This window comes from Scleropages formosus, chromosome 7, assembly GCF_900964775.1.
Source record: "Scleropages formosus chromosome 7, fSclFor1.1, whole genome shotgun sequence".
Lineage (NCBI taxonomy): Eukaryota > Metazoa > Chordata > Actinopteri > Osteoglossiformes > Osteoglossidae > Scleropages > Scleropages formosus.
In genome coordinates, this window is record NC_041812.1 from 20,226,385 (window position 1) to 20,246,257 (window position 19,873).

General features: G+C 43.2%; 3 protein-coding genes across 10 annotated transcripts in view; 1 reads left to right on the forward strand and 2 right to left on the reverse strand.

Annotated features, from left to right (window-relative positions):
- Positions 1-546: 546 nt before the first annotated feature.
- fbxl9 (F-box and leucine rich repeat protein) lies at positions 547-5,865 on the reverse strand. 6 transcript variants are annotated; one of them, XM_018738795.2, is made up of 9 exons: positions 5,775-5,865; positions 5,417-5,524; positions 5,100-5,130; positions 4,564-4,665; positions 3,432-4,418; positions 2,537-2,755; positions 2,196-2,408; positions 1,869-2,095; positions 547-1,552 (listed from the first exon to the last, which is right to left on the reverse strand). In XM_018738795.2, the coding sequence occupies exons 1-9, from the start codon at positions 5,807-5,809 to the stop codon at positions 1,384-1,386; spliced, it is 2,091 nt and encodes a 696-aa protein (XP_018594311.1). In that variant the 5' UTR covers positions 5,810-5,865; the 3' UTR covers positions 547-1,383. The 6 variants fall into 6 exon arrangements, with proteins under 6 accessions (XP_018594311.1, XP_018594312.1, XP_018594313.1 ...); XM_018738796.2 differs by having other exon boundaries at positions 1,878-2,095; positions 5,775-5,864; XM_018738797.2 differs by having other exon boundaries at positions 5,417-5,520; positions 5,743-5,856.
- Positions 5,866-5,900: 35 nt separating this feature from the next.
- On the forward strand, positions 5,901-8,313 carry tmem208 (transmembrane protein 208). 2 transcript variants are annotated; one of them, XM_018738882.2, is made up of 7 exons: positions 5,901-6,061; positions 6,390-6,485; positions 6,579-6,635; positions 6,814-6,950; positions 7,458-7,542; positions 7,689-7,836; positions 8,008-8,313. In XM_018738882.2, the coding sequence occupies exons 1-6, from the start codon at positions 6,056-6,058 to the stop codon at positions 7,824-7,826; spliced, it is 519 nt and encodes a 172-aa protein (XP_018594398.1). In that variant the 5' UTR covers positions 5,901-6,055; the 3' UTR covers positions 7,827-7,836; positions 8,008-8,313. The 2 variants fall into 2 exon arrangements, with proteins under 2 accessions (XP_018594398.1, XP_018594396.1); XM_018738880.2 differs by having other exon boundaries at positions 7,689-8,313.
- A 4,124-nt stretch (positions 8,314-12,437) lies between these two features.
- LOC108926325 (kinesin-like protein KIFC3) overlaps positions 12,438-19,873 on the reverse strand; it is a 30,780-nt gene continuing 23,344 nt past the window's right edge. The window contains exons 13-22 of one of the 2 annotated variants that reach the window (XM_018738955.2): positions 19,627-19,802; positions 19,425-19,529; positions 18,507-18,637; positions 17,392-17,515; positions 16,665-16,794; positions 15,899-16,128; positions 15,008-15,157; positions 14,489-14,618; positions 13,315-13,362; positions 13,005-13,086 (exon numbers count right to left, since the gene is read on the reverse strand). In XM_018738955.2, coding sequence (XP_018594471.1) covers positions 13,358-13,362; positions 14,489-14,618; positions 15,008-15,157; positions 15,899-16,128; positions 16,665-16,794; positions 17,392-17,515; positions 18,507-18,637; positions 19,425-19,529; positions 19,627-19,802 — 1,181 coding nt within the window. In that variant the 3' untranslated portion in view covers positions 13,005-13,086; positions 13,315-13,357. Of the gene's footprint in view, positions 13,087-13,314; positions 13,363-14,488; positions 14,619-15,007; positions 15,158-15,898; positions 16,129-16,664; positions 16,795-17,391; positions 17,516-18,506; positions 18,638-19,424; positions 19,530-19,626; positions 19,803-19,873 lie in introns of both variants that reach the window. The other variant, XM_018738954.2, reaches the window with a different exon arrangement.

The window sequence follows — 19,873 nt, forward strand, 5'->3', positions numbered from 1 at the left end:
GGTGCCACTGAAGGGTGTTTTTTTTTTTTTTTGATCTAACAATTTCCTCTGCGAAACCACCAGTGTGCTGTCAGGGGAAAGAAAAGTCAGACATTTGATATGTGGGAAAAATAACTTCTAAAATTATGTAAACACTTGCAGCGCTACCTCTTTTGCTCTATTTGCTCCACGGTGTGGTACAGGAACTGCACAGTCTCTTACCGCAAGACCCTAAAGCGAGTGGTAAGAAGAGCTGAAAAGATCATCGGAGTTCCTCTTCCCGCCATTGACTCCACATACAAAAACCGCTGCATCTGCAAGGCCACCAGCATTATGGACGACCCCTTTCATAGACTCTTCACCCTGTTGCCGTCTGGCAGGAGGTACAGGAGCATCTGCACCATCACCAGCAGACTCCGCAACAGTTTCTTCCCTGAGGCATTCAGACTACTCACCACCCAGCTGCCTCCCACCGCTCACCTGGTTCCATTGAACAATAAACTCAGCACTATACTACAGCTCACAGCCATACCTGTGTCCATGTCCTGTCCTATGCTCTGTGTTGCACCACGGTCTCTGAAGAAACAACATTTTGTTCCACTGTACACAAGCTGTATAGAGGAATGACGAAAACAACCTGAACTTGAACTATATTCATAGAGTGGTACTTCAGTTTTTCTCCCCTCAATTATTACTCTGGTATTGTATATACAGTGGTACATCTAGACAGCTTTTGGAGCAGTTATTACATTTGTCTTGAAGGGATGCCCATGATGGCTTTCGTTACTTTATGGTTACTTTAGCAGAATGATTTCTCAGACTCTGAGCAAGAAGAAATTTAGATCTTAATTCTTTTGGACTAAATGCTGGATACAGATTTGTTTATAAAAATAACTGGCAGGAACCATACAAGCAAACGAACATCTGTAGGATATGTTTGCGTTGACATTCACGCTACCTGCACCATGAATATGAATGTTCACCGGTCTGACCACAGGGACATCCCTAGGGAATGCAGCTGGATTAATGTAATATGTGGTGATTCACAATACTTACTAAATGATGTGATGCTTGCAAGGGGGACAATAGGTTATATACAGGTTCAGCACATGGAGTTGCAACCTGGAGCTTCTGGGTTCAGGTTGCAGGAGGAGTGCTGTTGCAGAACTCTTCAGAAATGTATTTGTTAACCTGGTTTGAATCTTTATATTTTATTTTAATGGGTAAATCTGCAAGTCTCTTTGAATAAAAAATAATAAAAAAAAACATTTAGTAGTCAGCATTGGCTATGATCTGTGGAGACATTTTGGTTTCCAATGCAGAGAAGCTCCTGTGTTTCAAGTGAAGCAAGGAACAGAGCAGGCTAAGCCTAACAAAGTTTTCAAAACTGTATGAGTAGCACCATCAGGGCATGAAGGTGGGGTCCGCCGCACCCACGAAACGGCAGTGGACATTATCCAGGAAGGGCAGCTGCGAGTGGAGGTGCTCGACTGCTCGCATCGTGATGGCTTTGCATCTGGAGATGTCCAGAGACTGCAGGCGCTTGCAGTGCTGGGTGAGGGCAGCAAGGGACCTTGGGGGAGGGAGGCGGTGGGTCAGAGCAGCACCTCCATACAAACTGCTAATAGGTATTTAAATTACTTCCCCCTTACATGCCTTATCAGAAATTATGATAGAATACAAACATACCGTACTTGTATGAAACTTGGAGCCTTAAACTACTTACAGTGATTTGCTCATTTACACAATTTGGCCATTATAACCATATCAATTCAGGGAACATACCCTGCTCAAGAGTATTATGGGAGGAGGTAGGATTCAAACCTGGAACACCCTCCTCTTTCTTACTGTTCTTAAGCAGTTTTTCTACCCTTCCAGCTCATATGGACCTTTCAGACCTGTTGGTGATGAGGGGGCAGGCTGCCAGGTGGAGGTGCTCCAGCCTCCGTAGGAAGGGGGCTGCACTTGCCACACCCCCGTCGCTCAGTAGGGGACAGTGGGACAGGTGCAAGCTGCGCAGACTGCGGCAGTGCTGGGCCACTGATACCAGGCTCTCATCAGTGATGTCTGTCACCATGGAGAGGGAGAGCCACTGCAGATCTGGGTACCGTAGCACCTGCCCCCAGAGGAGGAAGTCCCACATCACTGGGATTTTATGTGCCTTAACACACCCTTGACAATATGGTACATCCACTCTGATCTTGCTGCTCCCTCACCTGTGTGATGCTGGTGTCAGTCAGCTTGGAGCATGCAGTCAGATCCAGCTCCTGGAGGCTCCTGAGTGCAAGCAGTGAGGCGCCTTCTTGCTTCCGGAAGGTTCCCAGATATTCCTCTGTGACTTGCTGGGGCTTCTCTGAGAATGGCAAGGGGGGTGGCTGGAAGAAGCCCATGTTCCCAAAGGTGCGTGTGAAGCTGGGCCCTTTGTCCTCCTGGATGGAGAGATGATAAAACCCAATCCTGTTACCCATTTCTTGGGGGGTGGGAGGGTCACAAGTTCAGGAGCCCTCACATTACTCCAATTATTTCATGATGCATTTTAACGACGGCAGCATCTCACCAGATCTTTGTCAGGATTGTGCTCTTTAGAGGGCTGCTCCATTCCCAGCAGCCCCCAGTCTGTGATCTCCTTGCACCAGCCGAGCCTCAGCACCGCCAAGGCTGGCAGGTATGTGGAGATGGCACTCACACTCAGGTCTGTCAGGTACGGGCAGGAAGTGAGGTCGAGTTCACGCAGTCGGGGGCCGAGCGTCTGGGCCAGTGAGAAAACAGCAAGGTCCTGGGGAGGAGAAAACAGATTGATTTAAAAACAATTATTCAATGAGTCTAAACATGGCCTGCCAGTGGCACACTCAGTTACTTTGACACCTACCATATAAACCAAGGAATGGTGTATTTTCCATATACCCAAAAAAAGCCAGTGGGGGAAAAAAACCCACGTTAAATCTTGAACCACGGCAGCCTGGAACTAAAATCACAATTGACGTTTTTTACAGCTTATGTTCCTTTCCATTTTTTTTTTTTTTTTTAAAAATACAGTACACTTTCTCCTTACCTTTCAAACATTTGGCATCAGAAATCTGTAAATCCATTTGTTCATAAGTCAAAAATCATCACTTATCCCTCGACCAAGTGCAATACTCATCATGTTACGATGAAACAGTGAGGAACAGCAGACATAAGCTGTAAACATTGCGGAAATTATTTGAATTAAGGCAGCCCCACATCCCTGTACATTTAGGTGCATTTTACTGCCAAATATCTATTGATTACAGAAATGCAGGTTGTTTTTGTTCTACAATACACATTTTAGGAAATACAAAAGTAAAGAAAATGCTGCTCGAAATAAATTGTAAATGTTTATCTTCACAAATTTGTAACCTGAATGTTTGTAATAGGGTTAGCCGGCGAGCTGACGGAAGAAGGGCGATGATCACAGGCGGATGCCGACTCACCCGGATGTAGCTGCAGTTCCTGAAGTTGAGAGAAGCCAGCTGGGCCTTGGCCTGTGGGCCAGTCAGGCTTTTCGCCAGCTCTGTGCCACTGATGTGAACGCATTCCGAAACGTCCAGAGTCTGCAGGTCCTTCAGCATCACAAGCTCTGACAGCCCTTTGTCCGTCACCCTCCAGTCCCGGGACAGGTAGAGGTGCTGGAGGTCCTTGAGGCCAGATGCCACAGCGAGTACAGCAGCATTTGTGAGCTCACTGCAAGCGCTGATGTCCAGGGTCCTGAGCGCAGGCTGGTACCTGCAGAGGGTGACGAGCGCCTGGTCCGTGAGCTCCTTGCAGCCCCGCAGGCGCAGCTCATGCAGGCAGAGCCCTTCCACCTTGACCAGGGCCTTGAGAGACTCAGGAGTGATGCTGGTCCTGCTCAGGTCTAGGCTCTGCATAGTGCCAACCTGTTGCAGTAGCAACCGGTGCAGGTTGCGCAGCGACAGCAATGCAGAAGAGTCCGGTCCTACAGGACAACCGCGGTAAGGGTCAAACTCAAAGGCGATGTGACAGCCGGCCAGCGAGAGGTGCCGCAGGTGCGGGGTGCAGCCTGTCAACCGGTTGAAGGAAACATCAGACAGGTAGCGCAGGCCAGAGAGGTCCAGTTCCTCCAGGTGCGTCAGAGCCGCCTGCACCTGCCTACGCATATCCTCTCGGGACAGGAAGGCACCTGACATGAAGAGGCTGTCCAGGCCACTAAGGTCCAGGCGACGCAGAGCGGTGAGGCGGGGGAGGAGGCCCAGTAGGCTGGACTCAGTCACACTGCTCCTCGGCAAAGACAGGCTCTCGAGTCGTGGCCCCAGATGTCGGCCCACCTGAGCGAGCACCTCACGCGACGCATGTGAGGTGTCCAGGTGAGTGATGACCAGACTGCAGCGCGGCAGCCTAGCCAGGCCACGGATCACGTCCAGGGAGGACGAGGATGCCGGAAACTTGAAGGTGAGGTTCTTCTGCAACGAGCACAACAGCAGCATTCCAATGTAAACATACAGCGTAAGGAGCTGGGAGGGGAGGCATTCATATATACAGTATGCGAGTACAACACGGATAATTATAACGAAAGTCAGAGAAGAATCGTGAGTCCGCACACAGTACCTGGAACTGGGGGTCCTGACTAGCGATGTACCAGCTTTTAGAGACCAAAGAAGCCTCCTTCCTGTCAGGAGCGTGTAGGAACGTCAGGATGTACGTGATGATCTAGTGTAACAGAAGCAGAATTAATTCTACTTTTCATAAGTAGGCTTACAAGCCTGTGCTGTCCAGTAGTAACACCAATGCAGTTTTCACAAAATCTCTACCCCCCTCTTCATTTTGTCCTCATAAAACACAAAAACACTTAAACACCATGGCATCATGGATTAAGTGCTGAAACCATCCCAAAAATGTATGTAACAGCAACAAAAACTCTCAACAAGTTACAGTCCTATGTATATATAATAATTATGTACTTGTATTTAATCAAAGAAATACATCAATTAAAACTACATAGCATATATTTTTATTCGCCCAGTTATGGGTAAGTAAATTGTAGGTAATTATAATTAACGCTGGAACTGGAAGTCGCTCGTCTGCTAAATGGAAAAATGGAAATTTTATAATAAAATCCTAATTTTTTAGCTACTATACTGTACCTCGACAGGTAAATCTGGCGTTTCCATTGTCCTTGCGGATTGGAGGAAAAAAAAAAGATTGTTTAATGTTTAAATGGTCAAAGTGGACAGTCAGGTCCCGCTCAGGTGAATCAATATTTAGGCGGCACTTTTCACGGAAACCCGCAGAGTTTGTTGTGGCATCCGAGCGGCATCGGGGCGCTTCCGGTATCAGTCCTTGTCCCAGTGCGCGCGGACTTCGGCCCGGCGCTCGGCGACGCGCCCCTTCTTACTCTTTTTATGATACATGACGCATGCATTGCATGGATCCCCGGCGTGACCTCGAGCTCAGTGAATACCTTGAAAATTCGGTACAGTGGCGACACCGAGGATGCCGGGAGTTGTAGTTTTGACACGTTCGCTCCTTGGACATATGACCGCACATGTGACCGCACATGCGCTCCTGTCTTGAACAGAGGTTACTATGGTACAGTATTTCATCTGTGCAGCATTAATGTTAGCTGTGTTATTCATAAAGTTATGAACACAAATTACATACAGTTACGTGCAATAAGATTAAGTGTAGCTGCACCGGCATTTATATTATAACACAAATTGTTACTATACTAGAATTCTAGAAATTAAACGGCAATTAACTAGAGGAGATCACACAATTGACACTCACTTGCATGATTTTGGCTGTCATTGATTACTTACAGTTTCTCAGCCCAGGCCTCATACATTACAAACATCGATTTACCGATGCGACCCTCTGGTGACAGAAAAGCGCATACACACCCACCGTCATTAAAAACAGACGGAAGTGACGAGTAACTCATGCGCCGGATACGCATCCTGTGTAAATGCTGATGTGTTACTGCGGTTGAGTCGATGTATTAGGTTCGGGGTGAAATAAAGCTGTAGAGGTTGATGTGAACAGGAATACAAGCTGTTTGGTAGGCGCGACTGTATCATATTACTGGTGCAAAACAAAAAATATGGCGGTACGTTGTCTAATGAAGTCATAATTAATACATTTAGCAAGATGTTTGCAAGTTGAAGTAGTAGCTGTGCTGTCTGTCGCCATGATGATAGCACTCCACGTGTGTGTAACTATAAATATATACAGAGTGCTGTGTATATATCATGTTTTTGTGTGTTTTGTGACGTTTAGTGACCCGATAGTACGTCGTAATGAGTTTTTATCTATAAACATTTAGTTATAAAATACCTAGCCTAATAGCTAATGGATATGCGTTTTCTGCTGCTGATCTGGAGAAACTGAAAGATTGACATGATCATCTCTTTCTTTCTCTGTCTAAAATGATCCAGCCCAAAGGAAAAGTTGGCACAAAGGGCAAGAAGCAAATATATGAGGAGAATGCTGCAACACTTAAGTTTTACACAAGAGTTATTCTTGGAGCGAATGTAAGATCGTGTTTTTTTTTTTTTTGTTGTTCTACTGTGCTGATTATGTAACATGATGTTTATTTCTTGAAAAATAAAATAATTTCTTTACAGGTCATATTTGCTGCTGTAAACCTTCTTTTCTACAGTTCTTCAACCGTTTGGACATGGGTAATGTGGATTGAAATTATTACTACACAATGTCAATATCTACAATGTTCCCAACTAGCATACATTTTCTTTACTGCACTGATGAGCCAAATATAAATACTGTTCAGCTCTGAGTATTTTCCTACTGCAGGATGTTGTATCATGTTTTACAATTTTGACTTTTTGTCTTCTTTTGCAGCTCTTGTTGGTGTTTGCTCTGGTGGTTTACATGGGGAGTTATCGGTCCATGTCTGCTATGGCAAGGCCCACTTTTGCAGAAGATGGAAGCCTACTTGATGGTGGAATAGATCTGAACATGGAGCAAGGGATGGCAGAGTGAGTGTCGAGACTGCACCAGGTGAGCAGGATCTGCTCTCCCATGCAATGTCCATGTTTTTACTTAAAGGGTGATAATATGGGTCTGGTGTATGCCTGCATACAGTATGTATCATAGTGGTTATGGCTGTTTACTTGCAGTCTGAAGGTTTTTGGTTTGATCCTGCTCTTGCTGCAGTACCCTTGAGCAAGGTATTTATTGTGAATTGCTCCATTAAGAACACCCAGCTGTATAACTTGTGAAATAATATTAAGCCGGTTTGGATAAATGGGACACATAGCAGTATTCACAGTGAAGCATAGTTTTAGAGCGCACTCTGTTTAAAATGTTGCTGTTTTTTGTTTTATCTGTACCACAGCAGATCTGGATGTGTAACTCGGTGGTAATCGCACAAGTTATATAAAATAGCACAGTGGTATTCTAAGTGGTACTTAGAATAGGGGCCACCTAATTGGTTTATTTTGTAGTTTAAACTGTCACAGTATATGACTCTTCTCTTGATTCAGGCACCTGAAAGATGTCATTTTGCTCACTGCCATCGTGCAGGTCCTCAGCACCATATCATCCTACTTCTGGTACCTCTGGCTTCTGGTAAGATGTGCCACAACCTTTTATGGGCTTTGTATTCTTCCAGGATTTGTTATGTCAGCTCAGCCTGGCAGAATTTAATTCTTTGGCTAATTTTTTTTTTTTTTTCCCCCCCCACCTGTCTGCTGTTCTGTCACTTTGGATTTCAGGCTCCATTGCGAGCTTTGTATTTGCTTTGGGTCAACTTTCTGGGACCCTGGTTTACAGCTCAGACCCCAGCTGCCACTGAGGAGGTGAATGAAAAGAAACAGAGAAGACAGGAGCGAAGACAAATGAAGAAATTTTAATTTGGCAGAGGTAATGGAGTATTAAAGATTTTTTTTATTTTAATCATTTGCAAAGAAGTTTTGTGGAATTTTCTTGGGCTGGAGATAGGGGCACAGAGGTGGAAAATAGCAAACATTTCAAATTGTTACTAATGAAAAGATGATTTAATAAAAGCAGCCCCCCCGTACCGATCTTTTTCAGTGACGACGAGATTAAAGTGTCAGATGAAGGTTACTCTTCAAGCATGTCAGCTCACCATTACTTGTCTGGCCATTTCTTGTCTAAAAAAAAGCTGGGGTACTGCCTGAAAATGTCCAGTCTTGGTTATGTTAACTTGGTATTGGAGCAATGTCAGAATGTTGAACATTTTTCTGTTTGTATATTTGAGTATCTGTATGCATTAAAAACAATATTTTGCACCAAGAACTTTTTAAAAATAGGCTGTTTTGGAAAAATGCCATTGAAAATGAATAGACTTGAGGAAAAAAATCTGTATTAAAGTGCAAGCACCATCAATTATTGTTTTTGTGAGTTAACTTCTTATTAGTACAGTTTTTTTTTATAACACAACTGTTACTCTGTCTTTAAGTCAGCTTTTTAGTTGAGGGTCCAGCAACTTTTCCAGCCCTCGTTGTACCATTAGAAGCTCCGAAAAAGTTAAACGGGATCAGTCATGATATCAAATTGAACTAGGTGGTTCAGTAGTAGCTGGCTCAGAATCTTCACTACCTTTAGAGCTGCAGTTTAAATATTACAAAGATCCGTATTTAATTTGTGTATTTATTGCAGACAAATGGAGGGGAAAAATTATTACCATATAGAACATGACATTTTTATCAATGATCACAGCAGCAAAGCTTGATTACTTTCTGTTAAGTGACAAGATTTTTACCTAATAAATCATGAAACAGGTTGCCTCAATTTAGAAAGTTGTAAAATCAGAAAAAGTAATCAAATTTCATTACAATAATCACATTTTAAAGTCTGTGACCCTATCGTTCTCAGATGTAAACACTACATTATAGGATTATAAGACCAACTTGTGTTATGTACATTGCTAATTTCTAATTTGTTCCTTTTTAAGGATAGCATTTTAATTTAAGGCTAGTGTATTTGCACTGATTTCCTCCTACACTACAAAAACATGTACTTGGGGCGGTGACTAATTCACCGTGTGTGTGTTACAGTGCTCAGGGGCAGACGCTTTATTTATGTAAAACGTTAGAAAACTTGGTAAAATAGGGTGCTCTGGTTTCCTCCCACAGTCCAAAGACATGCTATTCGGGTGTGACAGTGTGTTCCACTGATGTATGGATGAGTGACCCATTCTAAGTAGTGTATCTAGCAGTGTAAATCACCTTGATGAATAAGGTGTGTGGGCTGGTAACACTACATAGAGTTCATTGGGAGTTGCTTTGGAGAAAAGCAAACAAATGCATGTATTGGTCCACTTGCTCTCCTTAGACAGGTAGTCAGATAATAAAATGACTAAATACCTGAAAATGACAGCTTATGCCATCTTGGTTTTAGCTACTGACATCTGAAGTACTGCTGTTTGATGTGATCCCTGTGTTTCTGTTGGATCTTTACGAAGGTAATATCTAGACCTCATTTAGAGGTGTGCTGAACGCAAATATAATAGAGAATGCCGATAAATTTCAGAAGCAGTGTTTTGCTTAATGTTTGTAATTGCTGTCCTAAGTCTGGGTCGTTGTAAGTTGAGTAACTGTATTTTATTCTAAGGGCGTTCATAATCAAAGCCGTTTACATGAGATAAACAATTGTATTTTAGCTTTATCCAATACTTTTGCAGAACCACAACTGTAAATCAAGGGATCTCAGTATTATTAAATTTTGAGTGTGCCAATCGAGGTGAAAATGGCCAGAGGATGAACACTTCGGATGACAGACACTTTGAGTCAACTGTTGGTTAGGAGGTTGTGGAAATGAAATTTATTGATTGTGAATTAGTGGCCCAAGTAACTTTGGATCTACAAACAAATCAAGTTATGAACGGTCTTATGCAGCTACTTGAGGGAGCGATGTATGTAAACCTTTCTGTTTAGTAAACAGCAGAACCAGGTTGTTACGCAGTATTCATGGTGGTGTTCGGAAAACCTGAGACAAGATGGAGAGCAGCGGTTTCCTTCAAGGCGTCCTTCTCCATGCACACCATTTGTGTGCAGTCTTTTTCTTATCGTGGGCTCATAAACAAAGACATCAGCTAAAGCAAGAAATGCTCACAGATTGATAGCAGCTACCCTAAGCTTCTTGGTTAACCCCTGAGCATTGTACATCTTGGTATTGTGGTAATTTTGTTGGCTGTTCCTACAGTAATGGTGCTGTCCCTCCCCAGATCTGCCAGTGTCATCACAAATGCAGTTACTAATTGAGTTAGCATCTAATTAGTGCTATGTAATTACTTATGTCATATTGAAGTTGATCAATGACAATGCAAAGTGTGTCAGGAGGTGTGTTGTGTGCTGTCTCAGAGTGCCTGGGTGGTGCGAGAGGATGTGGGTTCGATCCCCGCTCAGTCTGTATGGAGTTTGCACGTTCTCCCCGTGTCTGCGTGGGTTTCCTCCCACAGTGGAAACACATGCTGTTCAGGTTTCTCCATAGTGTGTGAGTGACAGAGGGAGTGTGTGTGTTCCACTGAGGTATGGATGAGTGACCCAGTGTAAGTAGTGTATCTAGCAGTGTAAGTCACCACGGTGAATAAGGTGTGTGGGCTGGTAACACTACATAGAATTCATTGGAAGTCGCTTCGAACAAAAGCGTCTGCTAAATAAATAAATCTAAATGAGAGCACACGCCGGACAAGCATCCTTCTCCCAGGCTGTTCCTCAGACACCCTGCCTGCAGATGGTGCTTCTCTTCTTTAGGACTACAGCCATGTGCAAAGGATGCTTTTCTTATGCTTCTTTTCCAAGCCCTTTACCTTTATGAGGAGCTGGTATCCAGAAGCTTATTTTCTGCAGCAATGAATGGATAAGGACTAGAGAAAGGGTGAAATGTCAAGCTTAGCAGGTTCTACCACAAAACGTGTTTATTTGAACTCTAAAAATGTCACGCTGTAGTGCCCTGATGTTTAACTGCTTTTATTTCAGTCCAAACAGTCTGATGTGTAAGTATCTTCTAATTTATTTGTGTTTAATGCTTAGCACAGGTTTTTCAAAATAATGGAATTAATCCCATGCATTATGAAGTTCACTCTACCAAAAATATGGCAGATTACTTTGAAATGTGTGACAACTGAAGGGATTTGAAAGCTTGGTCTGTGCATGGTGGGGAGATAAATGTTTGCACAGTGTTACATTTTTTTGTTATAAAAAGAAATTGCATCAGATTAATTATAAAAGTTATGCTGTCTATTATTTTTTCAAATTAAAAAGAAAGCTCAAATTGTTCCTAAATATTGGTCAGAGAATAAACTTTTAATAAGTACTTGGTAGAGAGAAAATTTGGGGAAAGGTGAGAAAATAATTGGAACAAGATATTTCTGGTGAAATAGGATTACAGAGTTGTGCCAGTGAACAATTCTATTGATATAACTGTGATAGAAATTGCAAACTAAAATCTAGATCTTGTCAACATTTAGGCTTTGTGCCCTTATTGGTAATCATATAGTTCATGTAGTCAGTTTTGCTGTATCTTTTAATCTGTTTTCAAGAATCAGTTTGTTGTGGAGCATCATCTGTATTTCTGCACATAGAGGTTATCTGGAAGTGAAGAGCATTGTTGGTGATCAGTTACAAGACAAACATACTCACTTATGAGAAACATTTGATGCTGATAAGGAATTTGTGGAATAATGTATTTTAGTTTTATTTTTAATGTAGCCTAAAGTAAAAGATGTGAATACACTATAAGGCTTTTAATTATATCCAAGACTCACAGAATCTCCTTAGTGAATAAATTCAGGCATCTCATCACACTTTTTTGATGGAGTGGCCAGATGCTGGACAAACAATGGACATGTTTGTCAATCAGGCAGATTTGGATAGGAGATTGTAGACATAATGCTGATGAAGCTGATAGGGTAACTGGTTGAATATATGAAGTCATACAGCAAATTTAATAGAACCTAATGTACTAATGAAGTGAGGGACATCTCAGACTTTTGGTCCCAGTATACACTATTCAATAATGTTACCATTTACAACATTATACTTTTTATTCCTATTTTTGTGTGGCTCTTGTAAGCACAGTTTAACTGAGGTGAGAGCCAACATTTCTTGTACACAAGAGTTGAAACCAGGGAGCAAAATTCGGATGCGATTGTGTATCTGCTGGGATTGAAATGGGTTTGTGAACTCCAGCTCTCCCAGATACCTGTTCATTCTACTCATTTGTTCTCAGCCCAAGAAATGTATTCCCTCCCCTAATCTTTTACTTATAAATGGGTTTCTCTGTTTGCTTCCAGTGGAGGGTAGTTACATAAGACAGACAGATGGTGGCTTTGGCTCAATTTTATTAATACAAAAAGCCTGTAAAAATCCATAGCAGGTGCTTGTCCCCTCATTTGATTTCTCAATTTAGGGAACATTACCAGAACAGCAGAAATAATGCCTGGTTGCTGGGGTGGTTCCGCAATGGCATTTACATTAAAACTTTACTTGTGCATCAGTTTCTGCAGTTTTCTTGAGGCAATGGCAAGTCTGTCAATTTGATGCCTTTGATAAATTACCCTCCCACAGAAATAAAGAAATCAAGCAAAAAATGCATGCATCGAAAGGTTTTACTTAACTAATCCAGCAACAACAGATGTTTCATACAATATTAAAAATGTTTCTTATTGCTACAAAGTAATGTACAAAATTAGTCTCCAGGTCCTTAAGCAAATATCAGTTGTGAATTTTTGGTGCCGAGGAGGAAACATTTGTGCTGTTGACATCAGCGGTCTTCAATACAAAATACAAAAACAGAGCTTAAAAATGGTAACTATCTAAAGTGCAACTTGCTTGGAACAAATACTGTGGTCGGAAGACTTTTTCCCCTCGTCAGCAGACCTCTGGAAGACATTGTGAGCACCCTAATACGTGAGCAGCAGCAGCTGTGCCCTTTTATCCTCTGAACTCCAAATGCTGGTAATGTAGCCGAGCTTTCTCGTTTCAAAATGCATCTTTCATATGTCGGTGCACTGCGGAACTGTAAAGTTTTCAGGTAACCCTGTTACAGGCACGCAGCACTAGTCCCAGCAAAGGAGAGCTTCTAGCCAGCGGCCCGTCAGTCCTGCCCGGGCATCCAGCATCCATTAGACTGCCACTTTTGTCCTTCCTAGAGGGGGGACAAATGGCATTTAGTTTTCAAAATTCAGTTTTACACACATGGCATGGGCAACATGCAGGTCAGCTGTGATGACGGCCAGAAAGGACAAACTCACAGGAAGCGGCTCAGTGGTGTTAGGCGGCTACGGCAGGTGGCCACTGACTGTGACACAAAGGGGCACCATGCAATGCTGCATGTCTTCCATGCTAGATTCACAGTCCACCAAAACCCACCTACCTGGCCCACTGTCCCCCACCACTCCGCTGCCTCTTTCTACATGTCACTCTGCAAATCAACCAGTCGATCAGGGTCAGAGCCACAGTACGACACCGACGACAGGACAGAAAGGAAGTCCATGGAAGACTCCATAAAAGCACTGGTTTTGAACACAACTAGGCAGCATCTTGGATCAGCATCTCTGCTACTGAACTTGTTCGTTTAGACAAGTGCACAAGCTGAGAGAGTGCAGATACGCATTTTCCAAGGAACCTATGCGTCTGGCGTCGAAATGCAGAACAGACTCTTGTTTCCAAAAGTGAGAACAAGTACTGTTAAGGCTTTCTTCCAGTACACCGGCACCTCATGTTATGAATGGCTGTTACAAATTTCCAAAAATATAGACTAAAATGCAGTTGAATAGTCCTTTTACAGCAAACATGATCCATTTCTGCCTGCTGATGTCAGTAAAATACACTATACAGAATATTTTTCTGGACTTCATTTATCATGCTTTCACCCTGTTTACTGTCCATCTGGTGTCCCTGAGTGTTGTGTTGAGGAAGATAAGGAAAACTGCTGACCAAATCATTCCAGGAAAAGGTGCAATCAAGACTGAAAAGGAGTTTGGAGACTAAAACTTTAAATGTTACAATGTGTAAATAACGTAATGTGAATAAACATCTGTATTAGAAGTTCACCCTTACTTGTAATCAGTGGAAGTAACTTTGAAGTTAATAATAATAATGAAGACTTCCGATCCCAGTTGCGTTCATAAATTGAAGAGCCAGTGTATATACTTCAAACATTTTAGTACTGTAACAGTATAGTGTCCCAACCCTCATCCAAATACAGAAAAGGATTAGGTGTTGAAATTCCATTAATGGTGAACAGTCACTGTAAGCTGATATTTAGTTTTGTTATACAGGAATGTAGGGTTCACTCAAATGACTGTTTGCATTGATTCAAGGTTTTCCTATGACAGCAGCATAAACCCATACATTCTCTTCTACCCTGAAACAAAAGCATTCATCTAGTAACTTCTTAAATGCTGCTATATTAAAGTGATCCCCCTACTCCTGCTAAACAAGGACAGGAGTCCAAATGTGAGCCTGCTTTCCCCCATATCAATAGTGAAGGAACAAAATGCACTTTTGCAAAGTTGACAAGTGTACACGTACATGTGTATACCAACCTGAAGACTGGTAGGAGTGGGACCTCCTGCGTGTGCTACTTGTGGACCTGGAGGAAGATGCCAATGTGGAACCCCCGCTGCTGGCCCGCGACAGGGGCAGAGGCACAGGTGTCACCGGAGGAGAGTCCAGCTGCAGGTGAAAGCATGGTGCAATTACAGCACTCGCAGCTCAACGGATTTACAAGTTTGTCGATGAATCGCTGACATTCATACTGATTAACGTGCTATGTGACTATTTCTCCCTGCAGCTATGGATCAGTTCCAGTGTAGGAAAAGCTCTTGGGTTTTCATAAGCAAATTCCACATTCCCAAGCCCATTTTCCCTCAAAGGCTGCATTGTTTCCAATTGCTGCGGTGTGTCATAACCCTGAGATGGGCCACTTTCAGAGCTGAACTCAAGGCCAACAACTGCAATCTAGCACGTGTACTGAAGTTAAGGTGTAGCTGAGAAAAGACCAGGGCGCTCGGAGGTTCGGGCCTGAACACTATAGGGAGGGTGGAGGCGGTTGGTGCTCTTACCTCCAGGCTGTCATGAGTGGGTGAGGATGACGTGGAGGAGTTTTCGTTGAGCTTGCGTCCAGTCGGCCCACCCAGTTCCACGGTGCGCACGCGCTGGGCGAATTTGAGGGAGCAGACAGACTCGCTCACATTGCTCTCCAGCGGGGAGATCTAGGAATACATCACATCATTACTATTATAATACAGCACAGCCCACTGTCTGCAACAGATTCAGCTTTTGAGGCAAGGCACATGGCACTTGTCACGAAGGTCATGGTACACTGCTCACCGTGGCTTCACCACAACACCCAGGAGGTCCTCGAGTTACTACAAATATTACTTACGATGGCCATCTTATCAGCATTATTCCCGAGTCCTGACATTTGATCATAACGTGTACTGCCAACTGCTCCACGTGCTGCACAACAACATGGCTGCACTGCCTCCAGGCACCGCATTTTATCATTTGTGTGTCAGTCTGTGGTTGGCATCTTATACCAAATACAGATTTGGTTTTGTTTGCAAAACTATGATTTCCTTAGAGTTACTTTTTAAATAAATTAAAAAAAAAAAGGAAGGAAAAGCTCTTGGGTTAATGAAATGGCACAGGAAATTTGTGAATACTGTAGATAGTACTGCGCAGTATTATCCGCAGTATTATCCACAGTATTCACAAATTCCCTGCGCCATTTTATTTAACTGTGCTGTATATATTAGTATTGACATGTGTGAAATGAGTGTATAATGGATTTGCTAGATCCTCAATCACAAAATGTAACATATATGAATACTTGACGTGCATGTAAGGGGATTTTTGACTAAAAGCTGACATGCACAGGGATCAACAGAAGAGAAGCAGACGACCACCTGTAGCGTACAGTTTTCCCATCTCTCCCGTTTGATTGTACCAACCTGCACCATCATGAGGGTCTTGCTGTCCCCACTCAGCGAGTCCTGGAGCAGATAGGTGAGGCGTGAGTTGCGGAAGGGGATGTGGCCCTGCTTTGAGCGCAGGGCGTGGATGACATCTCCCAGGGCGGAGAGAGATTTGTTGATGCACTGCGCCTCCCGCAGGCGGCTGCCCTCAGCCCCTGACTTGCCGATACGCTCTGAACCAGCAAGGTCCACAAGGTTGAGTTTACCTGTAGACGGAGGTTGAAGATGGGTCCTTTCATATACAGTGCAAGACACGGTAAGATAAAATGCTGTTGGGCTTTAAATCGGTCACCCTAACCCTTTTCATCCTGTAGTTGGAAAGGAGTTAAAATTGCATGCAAACTTCTAGTTGAACAGTTTGTGCAAATGTTGCAAGACCTTCACATATTAGAGTGAGTATTGTAAAAATAAATTTGAGTTATCTTTGGGTGGACTTGTGTCCTGCTTGGAACAACTGTCCTACAAAAAATTATGGTAAAGGTCATTTCAGTACATGACTCTTAATCCCCCTAAATAAACAGACTTCCGGTAATGAATCAGGTTTGTAAACTGAATAATGGGAGGACTTGCATGGTAAGGAATTTGTAACCGGACCTTGAGTATGGGGAATTCCACCCAGGCTCAGATTTTTCAGATTAGCTTATTTATAAGAATGATATAAGTTATTGTAGAATGGGGGGGGGGGGGGGGGGGGGGGGGAACGGGCTGTACACATAGGGCATCCAAAGTGCGTTCCCCTGACCTATAGTGCGGTGCCCGGTGGAGGCGTTGAACCCGGCGACAGTGATGATGAGGAGGGCGTGGGAGCGGGAGCTGTGCTCATTTAGGTTGGTGCAAGCAGTCGCCCGGTTCATATGGCCCAGGTCAAACACCTGCATGGTGCGAGAGGTCAGAGAAACTGGGATTAGAGCCTGCAGAATAATTTACATGCCTAAAAAGCATACTCATAGCCTCTGTTGCATGAAAACCATTTCTGTCAAATGTTCTGAGTAGCAAACAGATGAATTCATTTGATTATAGCCCCAAGTTTAAATGTAGACAAGTCATTATGTTTATACATTTGGCAGACTCTCTCCAAAGGGATGCACAGGTCAGGGTGTGCCAAAGCACATTCAACAGATGAAGAGCTTTAGGTACGAAGTACAGTATTAATAAAACACGGGTTATTTGTCGGATGCTGTCATTTTGTTGGTACTCACCTGCACATTACTCATACATTACTCGCAGAGCTGCCCATAAAAGTTACAGGCAAACAGATGTTCTCACAAATCTTGTTAAAAATTCTGTGCTGTCACTACTTCTTGTTAAACAATGGTGCAGGACATGTTTTTGCAGGTATTTGGGAAAGGAACTCATGGCTTAAGAACAAATCTTAGGATGTGCCCAGTTTTGTTCGGAGTATGAACACACCCTGATGAAACGCCTGTGTAAATCCGAGGCGAACTCTACCGTTTGGGGTGTGTACTTACCTTGTTGATGTCCTCCACGCTCTGCACTGTAACCTCCGTTAATCCTGGAACGTAGAGCTGACCGCTACCATCGGGACACATCTTGATGTCCAACTTTTCATGTGGATTGTCTCCCAGAAGGTTCCTAATTTGAAACGGCAGATAAACTATTAGCACACAGCAACTATCACATGCTACAGATTTCTGCTGCAGTTGAGCCAACAGTGAAACTCAGTTATTTCATTAGTTAAGCTTATACCTTTTATGGGTCATATCACATCACACAACATTCACTGGAATAAGTGTGCTGTGAGGTGATGTCTCACAGCATGTGACCAACTGTACATCAGATGTAATTTTTCAACTTTAGGTACTAAATCAAGGACTGGTATGAATGACACAAACAGAATATGGAAGGTATTAATAAAGCTTCCTAAAGAAAGGGGTGATGCTGGGGAGACAGGTTGTTCAATGTTCATCTTTGTTCCCAAAACCTTTTCTAAGCCAGCCTTTCATATTTACTTTCATTAATTTAGCTGACACTTTTCTCCAAAGTGACTTACAGTGATTTACATATTTATACAGCTGGGTCATTTTTATTGGAGCAATTCAGGGTAAGTACCTCGATCGAGCCTACTACAGCAAGAGGAGAGATTCGAACCAGTGCTATCTGGATCTAAGAGCAATGGTGCCAATGACATTACCGCCAGCTACCCCAACAGCTAACACTACTGCTCAGCGGATACACAAACACTGTATGCGGTGCTACTAGGGCTGGGTCACATGAACACCAAGCCAGATGGTCAGGAACATTAATTATAATCCACTTTAAAGCAGCACACACTCCCTGATATCTGCGCCAGCGGAGAGCTGAATTATATAATAAGTATTAGTGGGGGGAGGAGTGCATCTATGGGAGGACTGCGCACACAGAGATTAGAGATTTACTGTGCAAAGTTTGACCACAGTGTACATTTGGCAGGAATGAATGGACACATTCATTTCATAGTGATTAAGACTCTTTAAAATATAACTGGAGTGAACACAACAAAGGATATTTTAGTATGACAGGAGTGGTTATGAGAGGCAACTTGTTCAACCCCCCCATGTATTTATTACCGCTTCGTTTCACTTACCGAAGCGTCTCATTGTAGATCTCCACCATGCTGACAGTGATGTTGAAGTCCCAGTCTGGGGCCTTCTCGGAGACCTCCGAGAACAGCAGCCGCAGCGCACGCTGGTTAATTCCCGGATTGTCCTCAATGCCCTTGGAGGAAAGGAAGAACAATGGCAGGAGTGCAAAAATGTCACTGCACAAGTAGTCTTCCCCCATGTTAGGTAGGTAGGGTGCACTTGAAATCCTCTGTAAGGTGATTCTCATAATTAAGACTTAATCATCATTGGGTGTCAATTGTGGGGTCAGGAATGCATAAATTACCACTGAAACCAATTATGCTAAAATATCACCAAATCCTATTAAAATGAACAGTTACTTCAACAGTTATAATGTAAAGCAGTTTCCCTTCATTAATTACTCCAATACTGTATTGTCTTTCACAGCTATTACATACTGTACGCAAAGTGTGGGTTTCCACCGGGTGCCGATTTCCCCACAGTCCAAAGACATGATCCTCAGTTGAACTGGGTACTTTAAATTAGTGTGAGTGTGTGTGTTATATTGCTGTGCTGCAAAAGCAGGTTCATGACTGCAGAGTTTACGGTATTGTATCCCTCATCATGTCACCATTGAAAGCAGCTTCAGTTAAATACCACGTGATCATCGTATGCTGCTTTGGAGAAAGGCATCTGCTAGATGAATAAATGAAAATGTAAGTCTTGCCCTGCTCAGCTGTAATGAGATGCACAAAACCCAAATTCAGTCCTAAATGCAAAGAAAAGACTTGTAAATCAAAGTAGTAGTATTAAATGAAACTCCAACTGTTGGGCCCATTTTGAGTTACATCTCCAGGATCCCCGACTGTCAGAAAGTTATCCGACAAGGGTAACAATGCCCCCCCCCCCCCCCATTCATACAGTAAGACTTGGACGACTACCTCCATGGTGTAGGTCTTTCCCGAGCCCGTCTGACCATAGGCGAATATACACACATTGTAGCCATCAATGCAGGAGGTAATCAGAGACTGGACTTCCTGAAAAACCTGTTCATGTAGCAACAAAGGACAATGTCATGTTTTTGTTTTTTTATCTATAATATTTAAAAGAAGAAAAAAAGTCTCCCCTGTGTCCAACACTGACCTCCTCTTGAGTGGCCTCTGGGGGGAACACCTTGTCTAGCTCAAAAGTCATTGCCTTTCCCTTGTTGGAAAGGGTTAGAACAGCATCGTCATCAGGGTCAAAGGTCACCATGCTCTTGGCTTCGTCTAGTTCTCCCAGCCCGATGGGACGTACTCGGCAGAACACGCGTATGTTTCCTGTTGAATTGCCAGAAGAGCATCAGAAGGTCCCGTCTTCCTTCAGTCAACCACAAACAGTTGTCCAGATT

Bases quoted from the DNA above. Each gene is read 5' to 3' on its own strand.
- fbxl9 (XM_018738795.2), bottom strand. From the start codon at position 5,809: ATGTTTGTAATGTATGAGGCCTGGGCTGAGAAACT. The intron at 5,525-5,774 runs GTAAGTAATCAA...CCTCTGTTCAAG, and splicing joins GAGGCCTGGGCTGAGAAACT to ACAGGAGCGCATGTGCGGTC. The intron at 4,666-5,099 runs GTACAGTATAGT...CTGTTACACTAG, and splicing joins CGCCAGATTTACCTGTCGAG to ATCATCACGTACATCCTGAC.
- tmem208 (XM_018738880.2), top strand. The intron at 6,486-6,578 runs GTAAGATCGTGT...ATTTCTTTACAG, and splicing joins GAGTTATTCTTGGAGCGAAT to GTCATATTTGCTGCTGTAAA. The intron at 6,636-6,813 runs GTAATGTGGATT...CTTCTTTTGCAG, and splicing joins CTTCAACCGTTTGGACATGG to CTCTTGTTGGTGTTTGCTCT.